Genomic DNA, 22580 nt, shown 5'->3' with positions numbered 1-22580 from the left:
TTTGATGCCATGGAAGCATACGTATTTTCCTTATATAATTGGCTATATCCCGCTGTTGATTTTTACTCTGAACTCTTAAATTATTTAAATGGGGTCTTCCTCATGTCGATTGATGGTAGGCTATGATCGTGAGGTAATGACTACAGATGCTCATTGGATCTGTGTCTGAAAATTTATGTTCCTCTGTGTGTCCCTTACTCCCTGTTTAAGTATTCACACAGTCATAGGAATATTCAGAGTCATGTATAATGATATACCCATAAGTTTAGAAGTTTCTCACTTTGCTTCCTCCCTCATACTTAATTAGTTTCTAGACTGAAGTAATTTTTCCATCATAGTAAATCTAGTGGTACTATGAACCTAGGCATGACAGAATATACTACTCTCATTTATAAGTACAAAGTTTTTAGAATCTTCATATTAGTATTGCCGAGCATTATAATTGAGACTCCCACACCCAATTTTCAAAAAATGTCCTGGATTTTCCAGAAAAATGATACTATTTCAATACTAGTTTTAAAAATAAATACATTAGTTTTTAATATTTTGAAAGGAAGATGTTTTTAAAATTAGGTACCACTGAAATTCCTTTTTTTACCATCTGTGTATTAACTCATTTAGTATTTATCTGGCAAAGTTGTACTGGGCAAAGACAGATACTGTGTTATACTGTGTCTCCTGTGAAAGATTATCTTATAGAATTAATAATTTAGCATAAGTGAAAATAACAATTGGTGCAAGACATCGTGTGCCTGTTTATGAATGACTTCATTAAGATAAATTTCACACTACATGACTTCCACCCATTTAAATATATGGTTTAGTGTGTTTCTGTGTAACAATTATGCACGGCAATCACTACTTTATTTTGAAAGCATTTTCAACACCTAGAAATATAATTTCATATCTTTTAGCCATGACTTTACCCCATATGCACTCCAAGCCTTAGGCATCCATCAGTGTATTTCTATCTGTATAGTTTTTTCATATGGACACACCATGTAAATGGAGTCATGTAGTTAGATTAGAGCCTTCTTGCTTCTTCAACTTAGCATAATGCTTTTCAGGTCCATTTAGGGTTTAGCATGTATCACTTTTTTTATGGCCAAGTAGTATTTCATTATAGGAATATACCACATTTTATAATCTACTTATTGATGGAGGTCAGTATTTTTGAAGGAGAAACTTCAAAGTGAGGGTTTGTCTCTTGATTTTAACAGTACTAAATGTTCTAAGGTTGACTTTGTCAATGAGTCTCTTGAACTTCTTTCTGTTATTTTTAGAGCATTTATTATGAAAATGATATATTTTCTTGGTTCATAATTTTTCTTTTTAAAAATTTAATCACCATTGAAACATATCTGTGTTTCTCAAATTGCTTACTTTTTAAACCAATGGCATCTTCCCTTTGTAGTGAGTCTAGCAGACTGTTTTCAAATCATCTGGAGTGCACACAGGATTGAATGATGTGTTTTCTGTTGAAAAGACCAAAAGGATTTTCTGATTGCACAGGTATAGAAAAGTGATAATTTGCCATCTACTATTTCTTTATATGTCATGAAAACAATTAGGCAAACATAAGGAATGTTTTTGAAGTGTTTCACTTTCAAGTTATGTTACTACCACATACTACTCATATATTTACCATAATTTTTCATTAAGTTTTAAGATAGTGTTGTAGATAGTGTTTCTCCTTTCTTGGCATTACCTGTACATGCTGAGTATAGTAGTGTTTATGTTATAGCTGAACAAGCTGTGGACACTTAGACTAAGTCTTATAATCAGCAATAATTGTTAATTGTAAACCATATTCGTTGACTATTCAACCTCAGATTTATATTTTTGTATAAATGCAGAGGATATGTCTACCTTAGTAATATTTTTATTGTCAGAATTATCTAGAGATTTCTAGGTTGGTAAAGAAATGGGGGGGGTTCTGGGTGTGGTCTTGATAACTGTATAAGGCCTTTGAGGACATGGTTTATGTCTGCCCACTGGCATCTGCCTAATTGTAAAGCCAGATTGTCAATGCCCAGAGCCCAAAAGATTGGTATTCCTTTACATGCAGTGTGGAAGGATTTTGTAACCAAGAAAGAGTAATTGTCTTATACAGTTGTATTGTTACTATTTGTCACTAATAAATTTAGTAGTTGTCCATCAGCTTTTCCATGCTATAGGTTTTTGTGCTTGTGGTATGAGCTGGCAAGTTTAGAAAGGTGAGCCTTCTGCAAAGCATGTGAGATAGTTTCCCGAGACCCAGACTGAGCTTCACGGACCTCCTTGAAGGTTGGCCTTAGGAATTTGCCACATGTGGAAAAGAAGAAACTGTCCCCAAACTTTTCTTTTATAGGGAAATATTTGTTAGTTTATGATACGTGTGTGTATGTATATATGCATGTATATATATATATGCATGTATATGTGTGTGTGTTATGACTTTAAAACTAAAGGATTGAGTTTAAGAAGAAGAAATTGCTTATGAGCTGAGACTAGTACTCAGCAGTAGGCTATTTCCTGGTAGAGGCCCCAGGTGTTATCCTCACTGCTGTTGGAGAAGAACTGAGAATAGGAATGGTAATCATTACAGCCAACCACTAAATACTCATAAAGCACACTTCCTGAGTTTACAGTACACACTAGTGGTTGGAATGAATGCTACCTTCACAATTAAAATTTTCCATAATTTAAGTTTATTGTAAATTAGGTTCTTCAGTATTAAATGCTTAAAATTTTTCCAAGTGAAATTCCATGATCTAAGTTACAAATCCTCCTTACTGCCCTAAGAAATGAACAACGAGAAAGTGAGTTTAAGCATTTTTAGTTACACATGAGAGTCTGGCTAGAGTTTCAATCACTCAGAAAGAGTGTTTGAAAAGTCACAGAGTCCTGTGAATCCTTTTTTGGGGGGAAGAGAAAGGGGTGGAAAATTAAAACCCGGAAGTAAAATGAGTTTTGGTGTAGAGCCCCTTCTCCCTGTGATTGAATCTGCACACGTATGTTGTAAGCTTGCGTTTGCCTGTGACCTTATTTTGCCTATTGTTATTTTGTGTCAGATAAATCAAGGACTTATTTCTACATAAGGAACAGCTAACAGATGTTTAGCCTGTGTATAATTCCTTTGTTAGATATACTAAGTATTAACAGAAACAACAGTTTTCTTTCCTGAGACATGCCATTTTGCAAGAATCCTGATGTTTAGCTCATACAAACTCACAGAGTTAGTGCAGGTTAGTGTAATGAAAGAGACCAAGAGACTTGTTTGGATGGTAGTCGAATCAGGATTTGAATAGATCTTTGGAATATAACCAGAATACCTTAAAAATGCATTCTTATTTAATATTAAAACTCAATATTTTGTAAACCAACTTTGCTTACTTGTAGGATTTAGGTATGCCTTTTTTGAGATTGGTCTTACTTATATTGTCCAGGTTATCATTAAACCCCTAAGCCAGTCCTTCAGCATCCCATGTAGCTGGGACTGTGTGTGTGAGAGAGAGTGTGGGTGTGGGTGTGAGAGAGAGTGTGGGTGTGGGTGTGGATGTGGGTGTGAGACAGAGTGTGGATGTGGATGTGTGTGTGGTGCTACTACATATCTGGTGTTCTTTTAAAACTGTATATTTCCCTCCATCTTAGAAGAATATAGTGAGTAGTAATGTACCTCATGGAGTACCTCCACTAATATTATTTTAGAGCTTTAAATAATATTTGTTCCCCCCTTAGACTGATACACATACACATATACACACAAAATCAGTTACTCTTTAACATTAAATATATGTTACACATCAGACAAAATAATGGGATAAAATTTAGTGAAAAAGCGAATCATTTGTATATATACAAAATGTTTCTTGAGATTATAAACAGTTGTCATTTGTTCAACTTTTACTTTTCCAGGCATGGCACTTGATGCTTTATGTTGATTAGTTATGTCTTTTGAGAAAATTACCATGAAATTCATGGAAACCATTATTAGGAATTGAAAACTGGGCATTTGGAGAATCTTCCCCCCTTGCTCCCTTCAATTTTTTGGGATCTCATGCCTATGTTGGTTTCATATTCACTATGTAGCTGAGGACGACCTAATTACCAAGCCTAAGGACCTGAGTTAGATCTCTGGAATACACATGGTGAAAAAAGAAGACCTTTTAACTTCCACATGCTCCCTGTAATGCATACATACATACTTGAGTGAGCAGTTGACACATATATGCATCCAACACACACACACACACACACACACACACACTACCACCACCACCACCACCACAACAACAACAACACACACCACAAATAAAATGGCAAACATTCAATTAATCTAGCTATTCTTAATTGTAAAGGACATAACAAGCAACCAAATTTGGACAGAAGTATAGAGTGGAATAGATGGTAACTATCACCTTAAGAACTCTTGTTCTTGGGCTCTACCCTCTAAACCCTCTAATCACGAAGTCTGTAAATACCAAGTTGCCAAGTTGTACACAGGAACACTGCTATCCATTTCTCACCACTTAACACACTTACTGCCTCCAAGGTGATGGTTTTTGCACAGTAGTTGGCTGTAGGAGAGGATAGAATTGCCAGTGAAGAGTGGAGAGTCTGACCATGGACAACTCCTGTTTTTATTTACTGTAACGAGAGAGAAGTTGCTGCCTGAAAAGCTAGATAGTGAGTCTCAACTTTTCAGGAATGAAGATGAGTTTGGGTTGCAAGTTACACCAAGGTCTAGGAGGACAAGGAGTCTGGGAGAGGACCCAATGTGCTCCTAGCATCACTTCAGAGAGTGCAGCTTCAGGCACCTGTGGCTAGAATTCAGATAGCAGAATTAAGCTGTAGATGGTACGAGGAAGTAGAGACATTGGTTTGAGCATGCAAGGATTTCTCTTTCAAGAAACTCATGGTAGAGGTTAGCAGGAGTAATTATTTTTAATGTGTTGTGAGTTAAAATGTTTGTGATTGCTGTTCCTGTGAGCTGAGGGCAAGAGTTACAAGGTAGGTTAGAGGGGTAGGGTAGCCCCTTTAGCTCCTTCTTGAGTACGGAGAGGATGAGGTGGTGAGCGGGGCTGGCCAGCCTGCACATTGTTACCTGCAAAGAGAGGTGGCAATGAAGAGTCTCCATGAAGCTTCTGCAGCTTTCCACCTCTCTGGCGTTCAGATGTTGTCATTCAGACAGTGTAATATTGACAGTCCTGTGCAGAGTTCCCGCAGAGTGGGAAACACTCCAGCATTAGCTAATGGAAGAAAGAGTTGAGGGTATGCACAGGAATAAAGGTTCTTCCACTGCAGTTCTTCCAGACTGTCTCCCTGAAGAACATGCACATTTCTGAGGCTTAACCAGATTTGATAGTTTATGATAAATCTGTTTTGTAAGTGTGCCTGAGTTGGCAGGCGATCATATTGGTTCTGTTTTGTTGTGTATAAATAGTATGTCAGAGTTTTATGCCATTTCAAAAACATTATTTAAAACAAAACTTCCTTTGAAGCCATGATAGTCTCTTATACAAAATATTTATTTAGCCATATTGTTTAAGTATCTGTAATTCCCTTAAGGAGGAATTGTAGTCTGTATAAGTCTGAGCTTAAAACAGATAGGCCTTCTGGAATTTATAGGAATACAAAACAGGTAGTCCTGTGCTTAAGTGTTTATATACAATGGAGTTGAGGTGTTCCAGTGTTCTATGTTTGGGTATAAAAAGAATAGGTTCCATGAAAAAGAAATCATCTTGAAAAGATTTAATTCCCAAGTAAACAAGATGAATGAAGTTATTTAAGTGGTTCTGAATGAATGAATGAGTTAGCCAACAGCAAGATGTGTGTGTGTGTGTGTGTGTGTATATGTGTAGCTAACCTACATCTCTTACTCTGTTTTTGTCTTGATTATTGCTAAAAGTGAAGGTTTGCTCTAAATGTTGTAAAATAAAAACTTTTAGAAAAGTAAACATCAAATTAATGACTCAAACCGTTTGCTGTCATTTATTATAGAGTTAAATATTCTTCTTAAAATATCATTTATTTTTATTGTCCACTGTTTGATTTTGATAAGGCAAAGGGTTTTACAAAATATTTATGGAAGTTTACGCTTATGTACTTAAGTATTTTTTGTGTTGATATAGTCTCTATATCTGAATTTACAACTGGATACTTAGGAAAGCACCTTGTTTTTAATGGAAACATTGTTTCTTAAACGTTTGTTTTGGTCATAGTACAATCAAATCTTTAGTTCATTAATTAATGAAAAATTTATATGAAGAAGCTGCTTATAAATGTATTCTGATATACCAGTTTGTATGAGAATTGGAAATTGAGCTTTTAGAAGAGTATTTCTCATTATACCCATCTAGTTCTGTAATCACTAACATATGTAGCCAACTTTTAATAACCTATACAAGGTACAGTCTAATGGTAGGCATTAGAAGAAACTCTGAAATAACAGGTGGATTGTGAATTCAAATATCTTTTTAGTGCTGAACAAAGGAGCAAATTAAGTCTAAAAAGAACACAGGTTGAGGACTGTACCATCTAAATCAGGGTAGGTACCTACAGAGAGAACATGAGTTGAAAGAGAAATGAAAGAGTAAGTCTTTAAACCTGCAATACCTGGTTATAGGGAGAAGAACCTTATCTATTGTAGACGGACTTGGCCCAAAGATGTTAACAGTATCTAGATAGAAAACTATATGATTCAAGTTCACATAAAAACCCAAATGCTTTCAGAAAGTTACCTTTTAGTGTATCTTTGTGTAGATGTCCGGTACCAATTTACAGTGTTAGGCAACTAACCCTGCTTGGAGGGGGCTCAGCCATGCCAGTCATCCTTGATCACATCTAAATCTCTAGGGAAATGTTTTCCAGAAGTTCAGATGGTCATATTAGATTGTTAATAGGTGAGTAATCAGGCTAAATACCTTCTGTCTCTAGAATTTCCATGCAAATAAAGTCATATATACAAGATAAATTTGTTAACTGCTATCTAGGGTTACAGGTTAGGAGCACACTATCTAAGCATGGATTTCACTCATAGAAATTTACACTCCATTTATAAGAATTCACTTTATAACGTGAACTGGTGAGGTAATTTTTAAAAAACTTTTTATTGACTCTTTTGTCTACACTTCTTTGCTATTCATTGGTATGAGCGAGGCTTCTAGTTTCTGCTAGTCTTGTCAACACTGGAACCTCACTTAGACATCTGGTTGTTGCCCACTGGGACATCCTATTTTTGCCCTATGTCATGAAGATCTTGTGACTTTGGATCTGTAGGACCGGCCCCTTCATGCACTCTAGCTGTTCATTGACAGGGTAGATGTTGTGGTGGCCCAGTTCAAAGCCCTGGATTTGGCCTGAGAGGTATCTGAGCTGGTCAGCCTGCCAGCTCTCCTGCTCTCATGCCCTCCAGGCCTGCTGCTGAGGTTATTTATAAAGTGCTTGTGGGGAACTGAAAGACATTTCATGTGTGTTCCAGTGTTCTAGAGTGGAAGTGTATTTTTCCAAGTGTAGAATCTTTATGGAAACATTTTTACTGTTTTATATCTGGTTTCAAAGTAAAGTTTCAACTTACTCTCTTGTCACCCTTGAAATAAAAGATTGCTTTCATCTTAAAAAGGCATGAAGCTAGAATTAACGAATTAACGAAGAAAAACCAAGAGATTGGGAAATGATAGTTATAAACATTTAAATTAAAGCCAACAAAAGTGATTTTCTTAATAATTGTTTTGTTGCCATATTTTACTTTTATAAATACTTCCCTTTGAACAATGTTTGGCTGTTGTCTTAGCATAGGGACCTTGTTATTTGCATCATTGGAAGTAGTTAAGTAAACATATGCAGCAGCAACCGAATTGTTTTTCTCTTTTGGAGATCCAGTGTCCTATGGAGAACTTGAGTCTTTATCCACACTCACCTTGTACTTCTTTTGCATTTAAAGACTTAACATACCATGTTTGTCAATGTGCTTTGTTTTCTCAACTCTTTGTTGCGAAATACTTTTATATAAAATGTATTTTCAAAAGTCGTTAGACCTTTACTAGCATCAAACCTTGGATAGTAGATATGGGCACTGTTTATTAAAAAGAGTAAGAAATAAATGTTTTTGGATAGATGCTGATCTCCTCTCCTTCTCTGTTTTCAGGCCATCCGCTGCACACTGGTGAACTGCACGTGTGAATGTTTCCAGCCTGGGAAGATTAACCTGCGGACGTGTGATCAGTGTAAACATGGCTGGGTGGCACATGGTGAGCAAATCTAGGCTCCTCCATCTGTTCTTGCTATGTTCCTGTGTGTGTGTGTGTGTGTGTGTGTGTGTGTGCGCGCGCGCGCGCGCGCGTGTGCATGCATGTGAGTGCATGTGTGCGTTCATGTGCGATTGCATGTGTGGGTGCATGTGAGTGTGTGTGTGTGTGTGTGTGTGTGTGTGTGTGTGTGATTTTTTTTAAAGAATAGTCATTGACCTGGAGAAGAGAGTGGTCAGCTGTGCTACGAGTATTCCTTAACATTCATCCTGCAGCTCTCAAATAGCACATTCTCCTCTCCAGGAAGGAAGGCTGGGCAGGCAGCTCTCGGCAGAAGGGTGAGATGTTTATAGAATAGTTGGGCAGTGGGGTTCATACTGAGCACAGCAGCAGCCAGCAGGAACCAGGCCTGATGGAAACTCAAACATACCACAGTTGGCCTTTCAGGGCCTGGACCTCAGAGGGAACCTGGCAAATCTTCCCTGCTTGAGAACTCCTCAGTGACTGCACGCCCCATTGTGTGTGCTGAGTTTATCCTTCCAGATGTTAAACTTTGTTTGGTTTAAGGAGGGTGAGCAAGTGGCTGGTATCTGACAAAGCAACCTGTAAATACCCCCTTTCAATGTGCCCTGGGATTAGAGGCGGCCCTCGATCTTAAAAACTACACTCTGTTGGTGTCATTGAGGTGAGGGAGGCCCAAGCAAAGCTCCTAAGTCTGCATGGTGTTTACCAGGTACAAAGTGCTGTTCCTTCAGCGTGGCTTTACTGCGTATGAAGCATAGTATTGTATGTGGTTTGTGTTTATTGTGTTTAAGAAAAGGGAGACATGTAAATAAGCAGACATTTTTCTCCTCCTTCTGGACTGTGTAATTTTAAAAGATAGGTAATGTTTATAAAAGAAACCCTGGCTTGTGTTTTTGACAGCCTCGGGTATTGGCTCTTAAGTGGACATACTCTTCATTCCCAAGCAGTGCCAAACATCCAGTGGGTTGTATTTTTTATAAATGTCATGTTATTCTAGCAAGATCTGAGGTAACACCACCAGGCCATGTCTTGAAACGCTTTTAATTTATCATGTACCTAGCTTGCTTGGGCATGTATCTTGGAGCTGTAGAGACCTCTCAGCCATGTCTCCATGGGAGAGACAGTAGCATCAGGGAAATACACTGGAAGGACTGCGCTTGGTGACACAACCGTTCCTGTAACCAGTCCTTCAGGGATAGAACTTTTCCTGCCTTCGTTAACAAGGCCAAGATGTTTAACACTTTACCCAGCAGTGGCCATATGAGCTGCAGCTTAGTGGTAGACTGTGTGCCCTGCTCTAAGGGGAATATTTTTCCTGTACCAGTTTCCTAGGCTCCCCACCCCAAAACTTCCTGAACTGTCAAGGATGAAGAGCTCAGTAGGGGCAATGTGGACGCAGACTATTCCACAGTAACTAGGTGTCTTAAGCAACAGAAGTTACGTTCTTAGGGCTCTGGAACATAGATCCTAGAGTTTTATTCTGAGGGCTTTTAGGTCTTTAGATGGCTCTCCTAATACAGTCTTTGCATCTATGTCTTCTGTTCCTCCTGAGCCACCTCCTCTTACAAGGACAGTAGACAGACTTGACTTTGAGGGCCACCCTAAGGGTCTTATCTTGAGTTAGTCACATCTTTTAGGGTCACGTGTACAAATACAGTCTCATTCTCAGATTCCAAGAAGTAGCCTTAGTCTATGAATTTTGGGGGAATACAGTTCAGCTCACGACACTTTACAAACATGCCATTTTATTTCCTAGAGGAAATTATATGGTGTGTGTGTGTGTGTGTGTGTGTGTGTGTGTGTGTGTGTGTGTTTGGTTTGTGCACATGTACAAGCATATGATTATGTGTTTATAATCTTCTTACTCCCACCTTCAGTGTAATGGGCTAATGGGCATGCACTGCTGTGGCTTACTGAAAGTTTGTGTGTGCTTCAATAGCTGTGCCCCACTATCTATAGCTGGAAGTATTAGTTTTACTAGAAAATAATTAGAGATTTTTATGTTCCTTACCCATTACATGAGGTCATTGGAGGCAGTGTGGTGTAGACTCTTCTAAGGAAAAAAATGACTCTCTCCTTTAATGGTGTGTTATTTAAAACGACCCTGTTTTCTTACAAATTATGATTACTGATGGTACTGATTTAGTGATGGAGGTGTAGCTCAGTGTTAGAGTGTGTATTTAAGCATTTGTTAGGCTCTGAGTTCTCCTGTATAATCTTACAGAGAAAAAAGTAGTGATAAGATGAAGGCTCTAATAAATATTCTATGTGAAAAATAACGTATGGACAGCAGTTGAACATAAAGAGGGGTTAATAATTAAACAAAGGGCTTTTCTTTCCTTCCAGAGCCTTCTTGTATTAGGATCATCTATCTACTATGGAAACCTTAGGAGACTGATAGTTGACCGTGTCACTAGAATTTGTTTTATATATCTGCTTCCATGTGCATATTACATTAGGTAGATTGTAGAACACAAATGCTGTTTTAGTCCTTGCCAGTGAGGGGTTTTTTGAGGCTTTTTGAAGGATGTGAGTTTTCACTCTCTTGAATAAGGTGTTTCTATTACAGTAAACTTTGCTTTCTCTATTGTATTACTACAGGTTCTTTTTCTGAGATATTAATTTTGGTCTTTCTCATATCTAAGTAAAATTAATTCCAGTCATTTCCCTCACTCTTATCATCTTGACCTTTATTCTACCTCATAGTAGGGACATATCTGTACATAACATGAAATATATACATGGGGTTTGCAGAGCCCACCCTTCTCCCTTCATTAGGGCAGGTATGACAGGGAGGGCTGGCTCCTGGCCTTTGAGTTGGCAGTGGGATGAGAGCGCCCACTCATTTTGCCCCTAGCATTTCCACTAATTGCTTCATTCCCTCCCCCTGCACAGAAACCCTGAAATCATGTCTCCAATTATTTCTGCTCAGAGGTGAGACATAGCAGTCTCCCTGGCTGCCTTACCCATGCAGTGTCCTCTGTATGGGACTAGGAGGAAATGACTGGCCTTTCTAGTGTGTGATTTCCCTCCAAAAGGGTGTGAGACAGAAAAGACACTACCACACAGTACTGTCTCATGGTAACATTGAGTACATGGTACTTGTCACTGTGGTATTTAACACACACAGAGAGAGAGAGAGAGAGAGAGAGAGAGAGAGAGAGAGAGAGAGAAAGAGACTGAGAGAGAGAGAGAGAGGGAGAGAGAGGGAGAGAAACACAAGCACGCAAATACTTGTTTCTTATAAATAAACAAGCACCTAATTCATACCGTCTCTTTTAAAAGTAAAAAACAATTAGAAAACTTTTGGTCTCTTTTGAGTGTCTTCTTACATCTCTTTTGCTGTAAATTTCTGAGGTGTTGAGTTTCAGGTGTCATTGTATAACGTGTACATGCCCCCATGTGTAAATACACAGGCTTAGCACACTTATGTGCATGTCTCTGTATGTGCACAATTTATAGCCTTATAGATTGCTTCTTAAACTTGCTTGAATTGATCACATTAGCTGTCTTCAAGAGACTTTGGAAAGATGTTTTTAAATACTTGAAGAGGTATTAATTTATCCTTTTACAAAACCTGGGTGTTGAATTAACTTAGAGGGCAGCATTACTCCTTAGGAGTTGCTTCCTTAAAATCTTGAGCACTGGGGACCCTGTACTCAGTTCAATGGTTGGCTGTGAGCCTCTACTTCTGTATTAGTCGTGTATTTTCAGAGCCTCTCAGGAGACAGCTATCTCAGGCTCCTGTCATCCAGCACTTGTTAGCATCCACAATAGTGTCTAGATTTGATGATTGAATATGGGTAGGATTCCCAGTTGGAGCAGTCTCTGAACTTCCTTCTGAGTCCTTCCTTTAGTCTCTGCTCCAAAGTTAGTCTCTACAACTCCTTCCATGGGTATTTTGTTCCCCCTTTTAAGAAGGAACGAAGTATCCTCATTTTGGGCTTCCTTCTTCTTGAGTTTCTTATGGTTTGTGGTTTGTACTTTGTATATTCCAATCTTCTACGCTAATACCCACTTATCAGAGAATGCATACCATGTGTGTTCTTTTGTGATTGGGTTACCTCACTCAGGACCCAAGGAGCTGAAGGGTTTGCAGCCCCTTAGCATGAACAACAGTATGAACTAACTAGTACCCTCAGAGCTCCCAGGGACTAAACTCCAACCAAAGAGTACACATGGGGGGAACTCATGGCTCCAGCAGCATGTGTATAGCAGAGGATGGCCAAGTCGGTCATCAATGGGAGGAGAGGCCCTTGGCCCTGTGAAGGTTCTATGCCCCAGTGTAGGGGAATGCCAGGGCCAGGAAGTGGGAGAGGGTGGGGTGGTGAGCAGCGAGAGGAGGGAGGGAACAGAGGATTGTTTAGGTTTTTGGGGTTTTTTATTTTTATTTTTTTCTTATTTTATTTTCTTTTTCTTTTTTCTTTTGGAGGGGAACCTGGGAAAGGAGATATTGTAAATAAAGAAAACATCTAATAAAAAAATAAAGAAAATATCTAATAAAAAAATCTTGAGCACTAATGAGTTTAGGTGGGGACACACAGAACAGTCATTGGATAGCAGCATGATTTCCTACAGAATAAAAGTTAATAAGTGATTTCCTATTTTCCTCATTTAATGAGTATTAGCTTTTTTGGCCAATCAAATGCAAAGATGTTGAATTTAACTTTATAAAAAAAAAGTTGTTATTTTGGCATGGAATAGCCACCTGATGTATGTATAAGTTAGTTGATGGGTTCAAGGCTTTCAGTCCTGTCATGCTTCTGTTCAAAGTCTTTATAAAAGACTCTAGTGTCCTTTCACCCAGTCCTCTTTTCTCCTATCTCCCTAGCTGATGCATTGTCTCCCTGTACCTTTCTCCATTTGCGTAAGATGCTTTGAGTGAGTTTTGAGAGTTGGGTTCTCCTACACGGCCAGCCCTACTGGTGCAAGAGTGTAGGTAAAATCCAAGAAGTGAGCACTAGTGGGCCCATTTCCTGAGAGATGTTTTTGTTGCTAGAAATTCATTATATAGTTTGACTCTTTTTTCTGACACTAGACTTTTTAATTCAACCACTTATAGACGTGAGTCTTCAGTCAAAGATTTGGTATAATCTTACAAAATAGCCATATTAGCAGAGTATTAGACTGCACAGTGCTGAGTGAAGGTGGATGGCTAGGAAGGGACGCCATGCTCATCTGTTCCCTCTGAAGGCTGGCAGGAGGCTTGTTGCCATCAGGAGATGTTGCCTTTGTGAGAGAGACAGAAACGTTTATTTTTTATTATTATTTGTAAATTAATTTTAGTATCCATAGTCCAGCCGAAGACTTCATTTTTAAACCTTTTAAATGAGAGGGTAAATCTATGCAAGCAAAAATATAAGCTAAATTCTAATTGATTTTTTAGGAAATATTTTGTTAGAAGCCATGACTATTGAGAAATCGCTTTCATGCAGTGGTATATACATCTGTTTCATAGCTGATAAAATTTAGCGAGTATTAGAAATGTAATTTATTTATTTTTTCCTTTATGGAACTAGTAGTAATTTTATGTTCTGATGAAGCTTAGTTGTTAAAACTGTCTCCATTTTAACTTTCCCAAAGCTAAATCAGTTCTGTGTTCCTGAGTTTGCTCTATGTGTTAGAAGGACCTTTGGGTAGAACAGGAGACTCGATCAGTATAACACTCAGCTTAGTGACCTTCACAGCAGTGCGTGGGGGGACAGTTATTTTCCTTATAGACTACTTAAGCATTAAGAGAAGGAATTACCCACCACCAATCTGAGTGAATGCTAAAGTTGTCATTGGCTTCCAGGTGATCTACAGTAAGATGAGTGTCATTTCTTTGGCTGATACCACCCTGTAAGACTGCTGTTACACAGAATTCTTGGGATCATTTCTTTAGTATGTTCTATAAATGCAATTTCCTTTTTTTTTTTTTTGCTTGCATTTATTTAGGGAAATATAATCCTACTTTACTTATTGCTTCCTCAAATCTGCTTTTTTCATACCCATATTTTATCTAAACCCTTTAGCTTTTTCAGTGTAAAATAAGCAAGTTTGCATCATCTGGACTATCCATCACTAATAGCATATTAAACACATATATGACATAAAGCATTTTACCATGGGACTTTGGGTCCTGTGACACTTGAAATGCTGAGGCGAATAGAGTTAAGTTAGAATCATTTACCCTCCTACTTTATGATTTAACATACTGTGGGTCTTATTGCTCATATAGGTCACATAATCTAGTAAAGACTTATTTAATTTTAAAATAATATGTGTGTGCATGTACCACATTCACACACACACACACACACACACACTCACAATGCTTGCATGTATAGATACATACACACACATATTTGCAGATTGGTTGGAGGACTATGAGTTCAGGTGCTTGTGGAGGCCAAGAGATGACACTGGATCTCCCGAAGTTGGAATTACAGGCAGTTAGGAGCCTTCTTATGTGGGTGCTGGGAATGAAACTTGAGTCCTCTGCAAGAGTAGTGTGTGTTATTACCTGCTGAGCTATCTCTCCAGCCCTAGTTCTAAATCTTTCATAATCAACAAAAAGTGATTTTTCTTCTCAGAATCATTAAACTTGAATTCTCAACTTTTACATAATAGGTCTTAGTAGACTAGAGATCCTCACTCAAATGGAAAATATAAAATATCTATGAAAAATGTAGTTTTTTTAATGCAAGTGTACATCACACAGATGTTGCTGGATTTCCTGTTTTTATTTACCAAACTCATTAACCTCAGTTAAGTTTCTATTAAGAATAAAATTTTAACCCAGGATCCAAGGCATTCTGTAATCAAAACTCTTAGTTATGTTTGTCCTACATTTAGAATCAGGAGCTCTTAGAGTTTTGTTTACAAATTCCACAAGTTTATTGTAGACGTGGTGACTTATAAAGACTTGAATAGGGCAGTTCAAAGCCAGTACGTTCATCTGAGAGGTCGAATGTCTTTATTATTTGTCCCAGTCTGCGTTAAGCTTACAATTTATGTAAATATCTACGAAGGGAGTTTGTCATCAGCCCCTGCCTTGTGTCTCTGTAGCTGTAGCTCATCTTCCTCAGCCAGTTTTCTTCTTCACATTAGAAAGTTCTTCATCCTAAGCCACAAAGAATGACACTTCTCTGCTCTCCTGGCAGCACTGGCTGTAGAGTAATATATAGAATTCCCAGGATAGATAGGAAACTGGAAAAAAAAAAAAAACGACTTTGCTTTGTTACAGTCAGATAATTTTCTCGCATATTAACCCACAGCAAAGCTCTGGCCTCTAAACTGGCATGGAGAAGGTCTGTCAACAGTTGTACCTTGGAAGAACATTTTTAGCAGGTGTTTAGGGTTTGGTGAGCTGTACAGCAAACTACTAGCCTGGAAGCTTCTTAGCATAGTGCAGTGGTGATAACCTGACCGAAGGTGGAAGGTTGGTTACTTAAGAAGATGCTTCTAGACCTGGGTCAGAAGCACAGGGATAGAGACACCGCAGTCACATTTAAACATCAGTCTTCTTTCTGTAGTGTACTACTCTGGAAAGGAGGAGCTCACCCAGTGTCTACTTAGAAGAATTTGTCTTTCCACTAGGCCTGATTCTTGCAGTGTTCCCAAACTTGGTTGTGCCTAGTGTCAGATCCTTTCTTTAGAGGAACCAGCTTTTACTGCCCCTGCATTCTGTTCTGCTGTCTCCATGAGGAAAGTCCTTGAACATTTCTCTACTTGCTTCACTTGAGTGAAAACAAAGCCATTTCCTGCCTGGCACAGGAGACTGTTGCTTGACCTGGGGGCACAGTGCCCTCTCCTGCCTCTCTCCTCTCCTCCCTGATTGGAGCTGATAAGCCATAAAGGGAGGACATCCTGATGCAAAGGCCTGTGCTTGATTAATGTCTCTTGCTGCTCTCTGATTGAATACTTCAGCTGCATGTTCCTTTGCTTTCTCAGCCTACCCGCCTTCTGGATGTTGCTTTAAACTTCTTAAATTTTCTTTTAGCATCGCTCAAACAGTGCCTCCTTTTCAAAGTCCTGGCCCTTCTTCCTACTAGTTCTCAGCTATTTTGCTATGGGATGCAGGATGAGTGTCCTAAGCACAGTCAGTGCTGGTTAACTGGTCAGCGGCTTCCTGGGTGAAACTGAAGTTCTCAGAACTCTCTTTATCCGCGTGTGACAAAGCTCTACATCAGTTAAAGGGATAATGCTAGAAAGAGAGTTAAAGGAACAGCTCTTGAATAAGGAGCTTGCAGCTTGTTCTAGCACCGACTGTTGGAACCCTTTCCAGGTTATGTAATTAAGTTTTTCTCATTTTTCTGTGAAGGTATCTGTATGATTTGTACATAATAAAAACCTGCTGAAGTGTTAGTAGTTTTAATTACCGAATCAAATAACAGATATGATATATCAAAGTTGACTAGTTAAAAGATAGCTGTAGGCAGACTAATGTATTTCCTGTGTTCTGTTTCTTTTATGTGCAAATTCAAATAATAATAGGAATGTGCCTAAATAGCACAGTGTTTTGAAGGAAGATAAAATGAGTGGGGAGTTAACCTAACGTTCTGGCACAGGCATTTTAGCTCAAATCCTATGTAGTCAATGAAGTGATTCTAAACATTAACATTTATGAGAATGTCTAAGAGTTTTAGTACTTGGGAGGTAGAGGTAGGAGAATGGACATTCATGGACATTCTCAGCTTCGTGGTGAGTTTGAGGACAGCTTGGAACACATGAGATGCCGTCTGAAAGACGAAAACAAGAGTCTTTTAAAGTGCAGCATGGAAGGGGATGTGCTTCAGAGTGGAGTTCTGTACCAGTTATCTTGGCTGTAAAACACAGAGCTCTTCAGGGACAGTCACCTCTTCCAAGATCTCTAGGGCATATCCTCAACATACCATGTGGGCTTTATTTGAACAGAAGCAGAGACCACGTTACCCCAGACAACTTTATCACAGACCACTGTGAAGTCTCCCTAGAGCTTCCCATTTTTTGAGAAGTAGAGACCAGTCAAAATGTACTGTGGTATGTACTGTGCATACGTGTTAAAAAACAGAGGTTAAACTGAGGAAGAGCTGCCCTCGCTTATCTTCACACCTATTCTTCTGCATGTGGATACTTTGATGGGCTCACTACTTTATCATTTTATTGCATTTTATTACATCATAAATTTTTATATCTTGCTAACGATCCTGCAGGAAGCTTAATTGTTTATAGGAACATCTTAATTAACTAGAGTTCACCAGGTTAAGCGGAACACAAATTGAACGGGTGATAAATGAAACACCCTCCGCTCCTCTCCTTTTATCGGATGCACTATTCAGATAAACTAGTATCTTCACCCAGTTGTAAGGCCTCGAGCCTAAGCATTCTGTGTTGATGCACCCTACCACTCTCTCTCTGCTATACCTAATGGGTGACTTCCTTCAACCCCCCTTTACTCTGATATGGAACTATGGTCAGAGAAGAGTACTGTTTCTCAGAGAATTCTGACCTGTATGCTGAGGGGCCTGAAATACTGCGTTTGCATCCCATTCTTTCCTAAGTGTTTGCCTTTTTCAGATCTTCCCAAATCAATCTGTTGTGAGCATATAAGTAGATTACTGTGGGTTAGAAAGTGAGTCACTACCACAGCTGAATAGATGATGAACGACTCTGTGAAGAGGTCCAGTAGCTTTATCACGTTTCCTTTTGGCCCCTAGTAGAAATGGAATCCCCATACTCACCTCTTGGCTTTCCCAACTTGTTGATGATGCATTGGTGACACTAGGCATGGGGTCACAAACTTATCCAACTGAAAGGACAGTTTATCTGACCTTAGATTTAGTAGGCCAATGAGTGTAAAGGCAACTCTAGACCTGGCTGGGTAATAAGAACACTTCTGAGCCCTTGAAGTGTGGCAAGTTCAAACTCAGATGTGCTGTAACTATAAACCAGATTTGGGAGGTCCTGTCTTAAAACATTAGGTTGTAAAATTATCAGTAAGAAGTATTCTGTCTAATTACACAACAACATCTCTGTTATCTCTAATAAAATTTTCTAAGGTTGTATCATGTTTGCTTTTTTACTTTCATCAGTGAAAGCTGAAAAACTAGTGTGTTGAGGGCCTGGGACTGTATTTCAGTTGGTACTGTGCTTGCTTGCCATGCACAAAGTACTGGATTCACTAACACCACCTAAAACAGGACATGTCTACAATTCCTGTGCTCAGGAGGTAGAAGCTGGAGGATCAATTGTTCAAGGTCATCCTTCCCCTTATAGTTACTTCAAGGCCAGCCTAGGATATATGAAAGCCTGCCTCCTCCTCCCCCCCAAATTCTAGAATCCTCTTTCTATAGCGATGCTGCTGTTATAGGCTATCTGTGCATAACATAAACTTAGATAACCCAGTCTTAGGTTGACATGGATTACTGGCAGAGTGGTTAGAACTGATCTGACAACCAGAAAGCCTCAGTTCAGACTCTAGTCTCTCCTGGGTCACTGGGAAGTTCCCCTAGAGCTTTCCATTTTAGCATTTCCAGAGTGTTGAACATGTGGAGCCTTTCCTGTGGTGTCCTGTTCATGCCTGAAGAGCAAATCCCTTCTCTTGCAGCTCCCCACTGAGTGTCTCTTACAAGAGGCAGGTCTCTGTGTGACACTACCCTCCTACTGTGCCAGGGAGCCTGGGAAGGGACACTTCATCTTTATGATGCTTCTGGTACCTGACGTCACAGCTTCTGTGTGTTATGTGAGACAGTGGTTTATGGAAATTTATTTTTTCTCTAAGTCTCTGCTCCCTGATTGCCTGCTCCTTTAGCAGAAGGCCCTTGCTGTGGCATGCAAGGCTTTCTGGTTCCTTAATTCCCATTTCTTCATTTCTCTTTTGAGTCTTCACTCTGATTTTTCTTTTCTTTTTTCTCTGAGTCTTTAGACAACAAAGTAAGTGAGAGCTGTATAGAAGATTTTATAGCTCCACTACCTAGGAAGTACATTTTAAAGGCATTAACTTTTGTTCGATCATTAACAGATGTTGGCCCTTTTGTTCTGTTTAGAAGTTGCAGTCTAGAGTCAAATAACTCTATTTTAGTTGGTAGTTCTTTCAGACTCCTTTTCCTGTAATAATATGAGAGTAAGACATTCTTGCTTTCCTCCTTGGCTGATCATGCTTTCCACTATCAGTAAAAATTAAAAAACAAATCAAGTTCTAACCTAAAAGAAAACACCTGTTTGGCTTGGAGAGCTTGGCTCCGGAGAGCCTTTCCTGACGTGTCCAATGCGACCATCACAGGCCCCGCAAAAGGGTCTTTTTTTCTGTCTCTATTTCATGTGAGCATTGGCAGAAACTCTGACAAGCAGTTCTTCATATTTTATTACGTTCTTGTCTGCAGAATCTCTGTCAGGCAAAAACCTTGTCAGCGGAAAACCTGTCCTAGGATCAGAGGAGACAAAAACAGGTGTCACACAGGCAGTCAAAACTGAAGGAAAAAAAAAGATTAGGCTAAAGAGAAAGAGGCAGACAATTACATTAATGCCATTGCTTTTATCTTATAGATGTGTGTTATTATCTCGGGGTGCTGAGTGCGCAATTGCCTCACAGAAAAGTAGACAGGAGACAAGGGGAAACTTGATAGTTATTAACTGAAGAGGCAGTGTGTCAAAGCTGGATGGGGTTCAAAGTTTTACAGAAGGAAAAAAAAAACGCAGGCAGCAAGCAACGGCTGTGTGGTTCTGCTTTCGGCTACGTAAACTTAGTAGCAATCTAACATTTTCTACTTGGAAAAAGATCATACAAAAATTAATGAAAGATGTGATATGGAAGCTGTGGGGGTAACATTCATTCTATATACATGCGACTCGGTCTCAGAACCTTTTCTGTCTCATAAAATTTTGCCACAATGAGATAAAATGTGAGGCATGAAGACAGGCATTTGTCAGTTCAGCTGTGTTGTTTGGATATGTTTAAAACACCTATTATCAACACACTTTTAATTAAAAAAAGCTATTAAGAAGCCCTTTTACTAAGTGTGAACATCTGTACGTGCAAGCTGTAAATTAGAAGATCACATATGTGTGCCTCAGTCAGAGACTAAATGAATTTGGCAAGTGTTTTCTATTACTGGGATTTTAAACACAGTCATATCTAAAGGAAATAACAAATGCTACATTTCACAATTTGCATTGATTTTTTTATTGTGTCTGTCGGTACTGATTAATAGAACTTTTCTAATTAGGAATTAGAGTGATTATCATGATCAGATTAGTAAACAGAACTCAGCAAACATCCCTTCTACTTCTTTGTCACTCTTATTCTTCAAAACTTGCCTCCTAAAAACTGAAACCCTGGCGATGTATCTTGCAGTTTCACTTTGCCAGTTGCTTAAACCCTGGAAGGGTTTTACGCTTTATTGATAACTCAGGCTGTCAGGCAGGCCACAAACAGAGAACAGGGCAGCAGCCGTCAATTTTCGTGCCTGGTTAGTTATACATTGGTTGTGTTAATGAAACATCAACAGAGACGTTGATCTGGCTGTTGGCATTTTTTTTTTCTTTTTTGGTCATGTATTTAATACTTGGTTAGTTTAAATTTTTGCTAAGCCCTAAGACCTCCTTCTTAACCCTCTTAATGAGCAAATCTTTATACCGGTTTTTTGGTCCCACCATTACCAATGCAGAGCAGTTTGATACTTGATATGTGCATTACGCAAATCCAGCAGTCCAGAAGAAAACAACCACCAGTGTCAGAAGTGCCTGTGGGAGGAGCCCAGGAAACTAAAAGATTAAGGATGGATTCAGAATGAGATTTCAGATTGACTTACCGGGGAAAAGGAAAACAAAAAACAAAACAAGCAAATGATAACACAAAGCTGACGCATATGTTTTAAAAACTGAAGAAGTTCGAGTAGGACAATTTCTTTTAGGTGTTTGCAGCCAGGCACTGGCCTACAGTATCACTGCTTTCACTCAGTCTTGAAATGTTTTCTTAATATATCTGACAGAGTGTAAAGCATGCACTGCATTTCAGTATTTCCTTTGTGGAAATGTATAGATACATGCTCCTTCAAGGAAATTAAGTCTATAAAGCAGATGGTTTATTTATATAAGAATGTTTTTTTTTTAGTTTTTAATAAAAAGATATGCAGCTCACTCGAGCAAGTTTCAAATTTTCATGTTACATTTTAATGGGTTATGTTTTTATAGCCGGCATACATTTAATTCATTGATACAAAAATTGAATGGAGTAGGGTGTATGTAGCCAACTTTAGGCTAGTCTTGGCAACTCAGCGTTGCATAGAACCACAGTAGTGGTAATAAACCTGTAAGCCTGGTTTCAGTAAGGAGATGTAATTACCAGATCTCTTCTTACAGCTACTGTCAAGTCTGCGGATTAGTTTTTCTCTGTTCTCCTAACCACCTTGGAGGAGAGTTCCTGCATAGGAGCAAGTAGGTGCTCCTAGACTTGGGCCATGTGGGAACAAGGGAAGCAGCATTGCGCCTGCCTGCCAGGAACCTCCACACACTGACAGTCTACTTTTATGGGTGCTGCAGTCAGGCATTAATGATTCCCAACATCAGTTCTGAAGACTTTATTATGCACAAGGCCACAGGGGAGAAATGCCAATCAGCTTGAAATATTAGCCGCATGGTCTCAAGCGCTGCTCAGATTCTCCTGCAGACTAATTGTAGGTGTTTCTAGGTATGTATTCCCATATTCTGAGAGCTGAATGCCAACCAAAGCCGATTAAATACAGTGGCTGGTGGGGCTTATTAGAACTACTTTTGTCTCACATCCCTCCCTACAGTGTAGAGCCATATTTGTATTGGATTATGGGAGTATTTATAAACTATTCTTCACCAATTAAGGGGTCATTGAGGTGCAGTATGTAAGGAGGTGTGTGAATGAGGGTTTGTGGAGTCTTGGTAGAATCTTTAAATCTAAAACCACCAACACTATGTGTTCAAGAAAAGAAGGGAGCCCTTTATACCTCTGGGTGAAGTTGTCATCACAGACGGGGAGATCAGCTCTTTCAAAGAAATATCGGTTTCTTTCTTCTTTCCTCTCAAATAATTCCAACAAGTAAGCCTTCTCTCTCCTTTGCACCAACTCACCTAATTAATTCAACTTTGACAAGAACAAAGAGAAGTTGTGACTTAAGTAGAACAGGAGTTATTTTGTACCTAATTTGCTCCCAATTACATAATTCTTTATCCTAAAAGCAGTGAGTAAAATCTGCAGATCTAAATATTATTCAAGTCATAAGAAATTTCCTCTTAATCACAATTATTTCTGTCTCATGATCTCCCGATTCACTAAAAAGTTTCTGATGTGCCATCATTGCTCCTTATTAATGTTCTCCCTTAGTGGGGAAGCTT

The 22580-nt window shown here is 38.9% G+C and overlaps 1 protein-coding gene across 14 annotated transcripts in view; it reads left to right on the top strand.

The window, feature by feature from the left end:
- Bnc2 (basonuclin 2) overlaps positions 1–22580 on the top strand; it is a 406942-nt gene that overhangs the window by 250639 nt on the left and 133723 nt on the right. For all 14 annotated transcript variants that reach the window (XM_031377777.1, XM_031377780.1, XM_031377779.1 and 11 more), the window contains one exon: positions 8129–8231. In XM_031377777.1, coding sequence (XP_031233637.1) covers positions 8129–8231 — 103 coding nt within the window. The remainder of the gene's footprint in view (positions 1–8128; positions 8232–22580) is intronic.

The sequence above is a fragment of the Mastomys coucha genome, unplaced genomic scaffold (genome assembly GCF_008632895.1).
Source record: "Mastomys coucha isolate ucsf_1 unplaced genomic scaffold, UCSF_Mcou_1 pScaffold18, whole genome shotgun sequence".
In the NCBI taxonomy this organism is placed as follows: Eukaryota; Metazoa; Chordata; class Mammalia; order Rodentia; family Muridae; genus Mastomys; species Mastomys coucha.
This window is presented reverse-complemented; position numbering and strand designations above follow the sequence as displayed.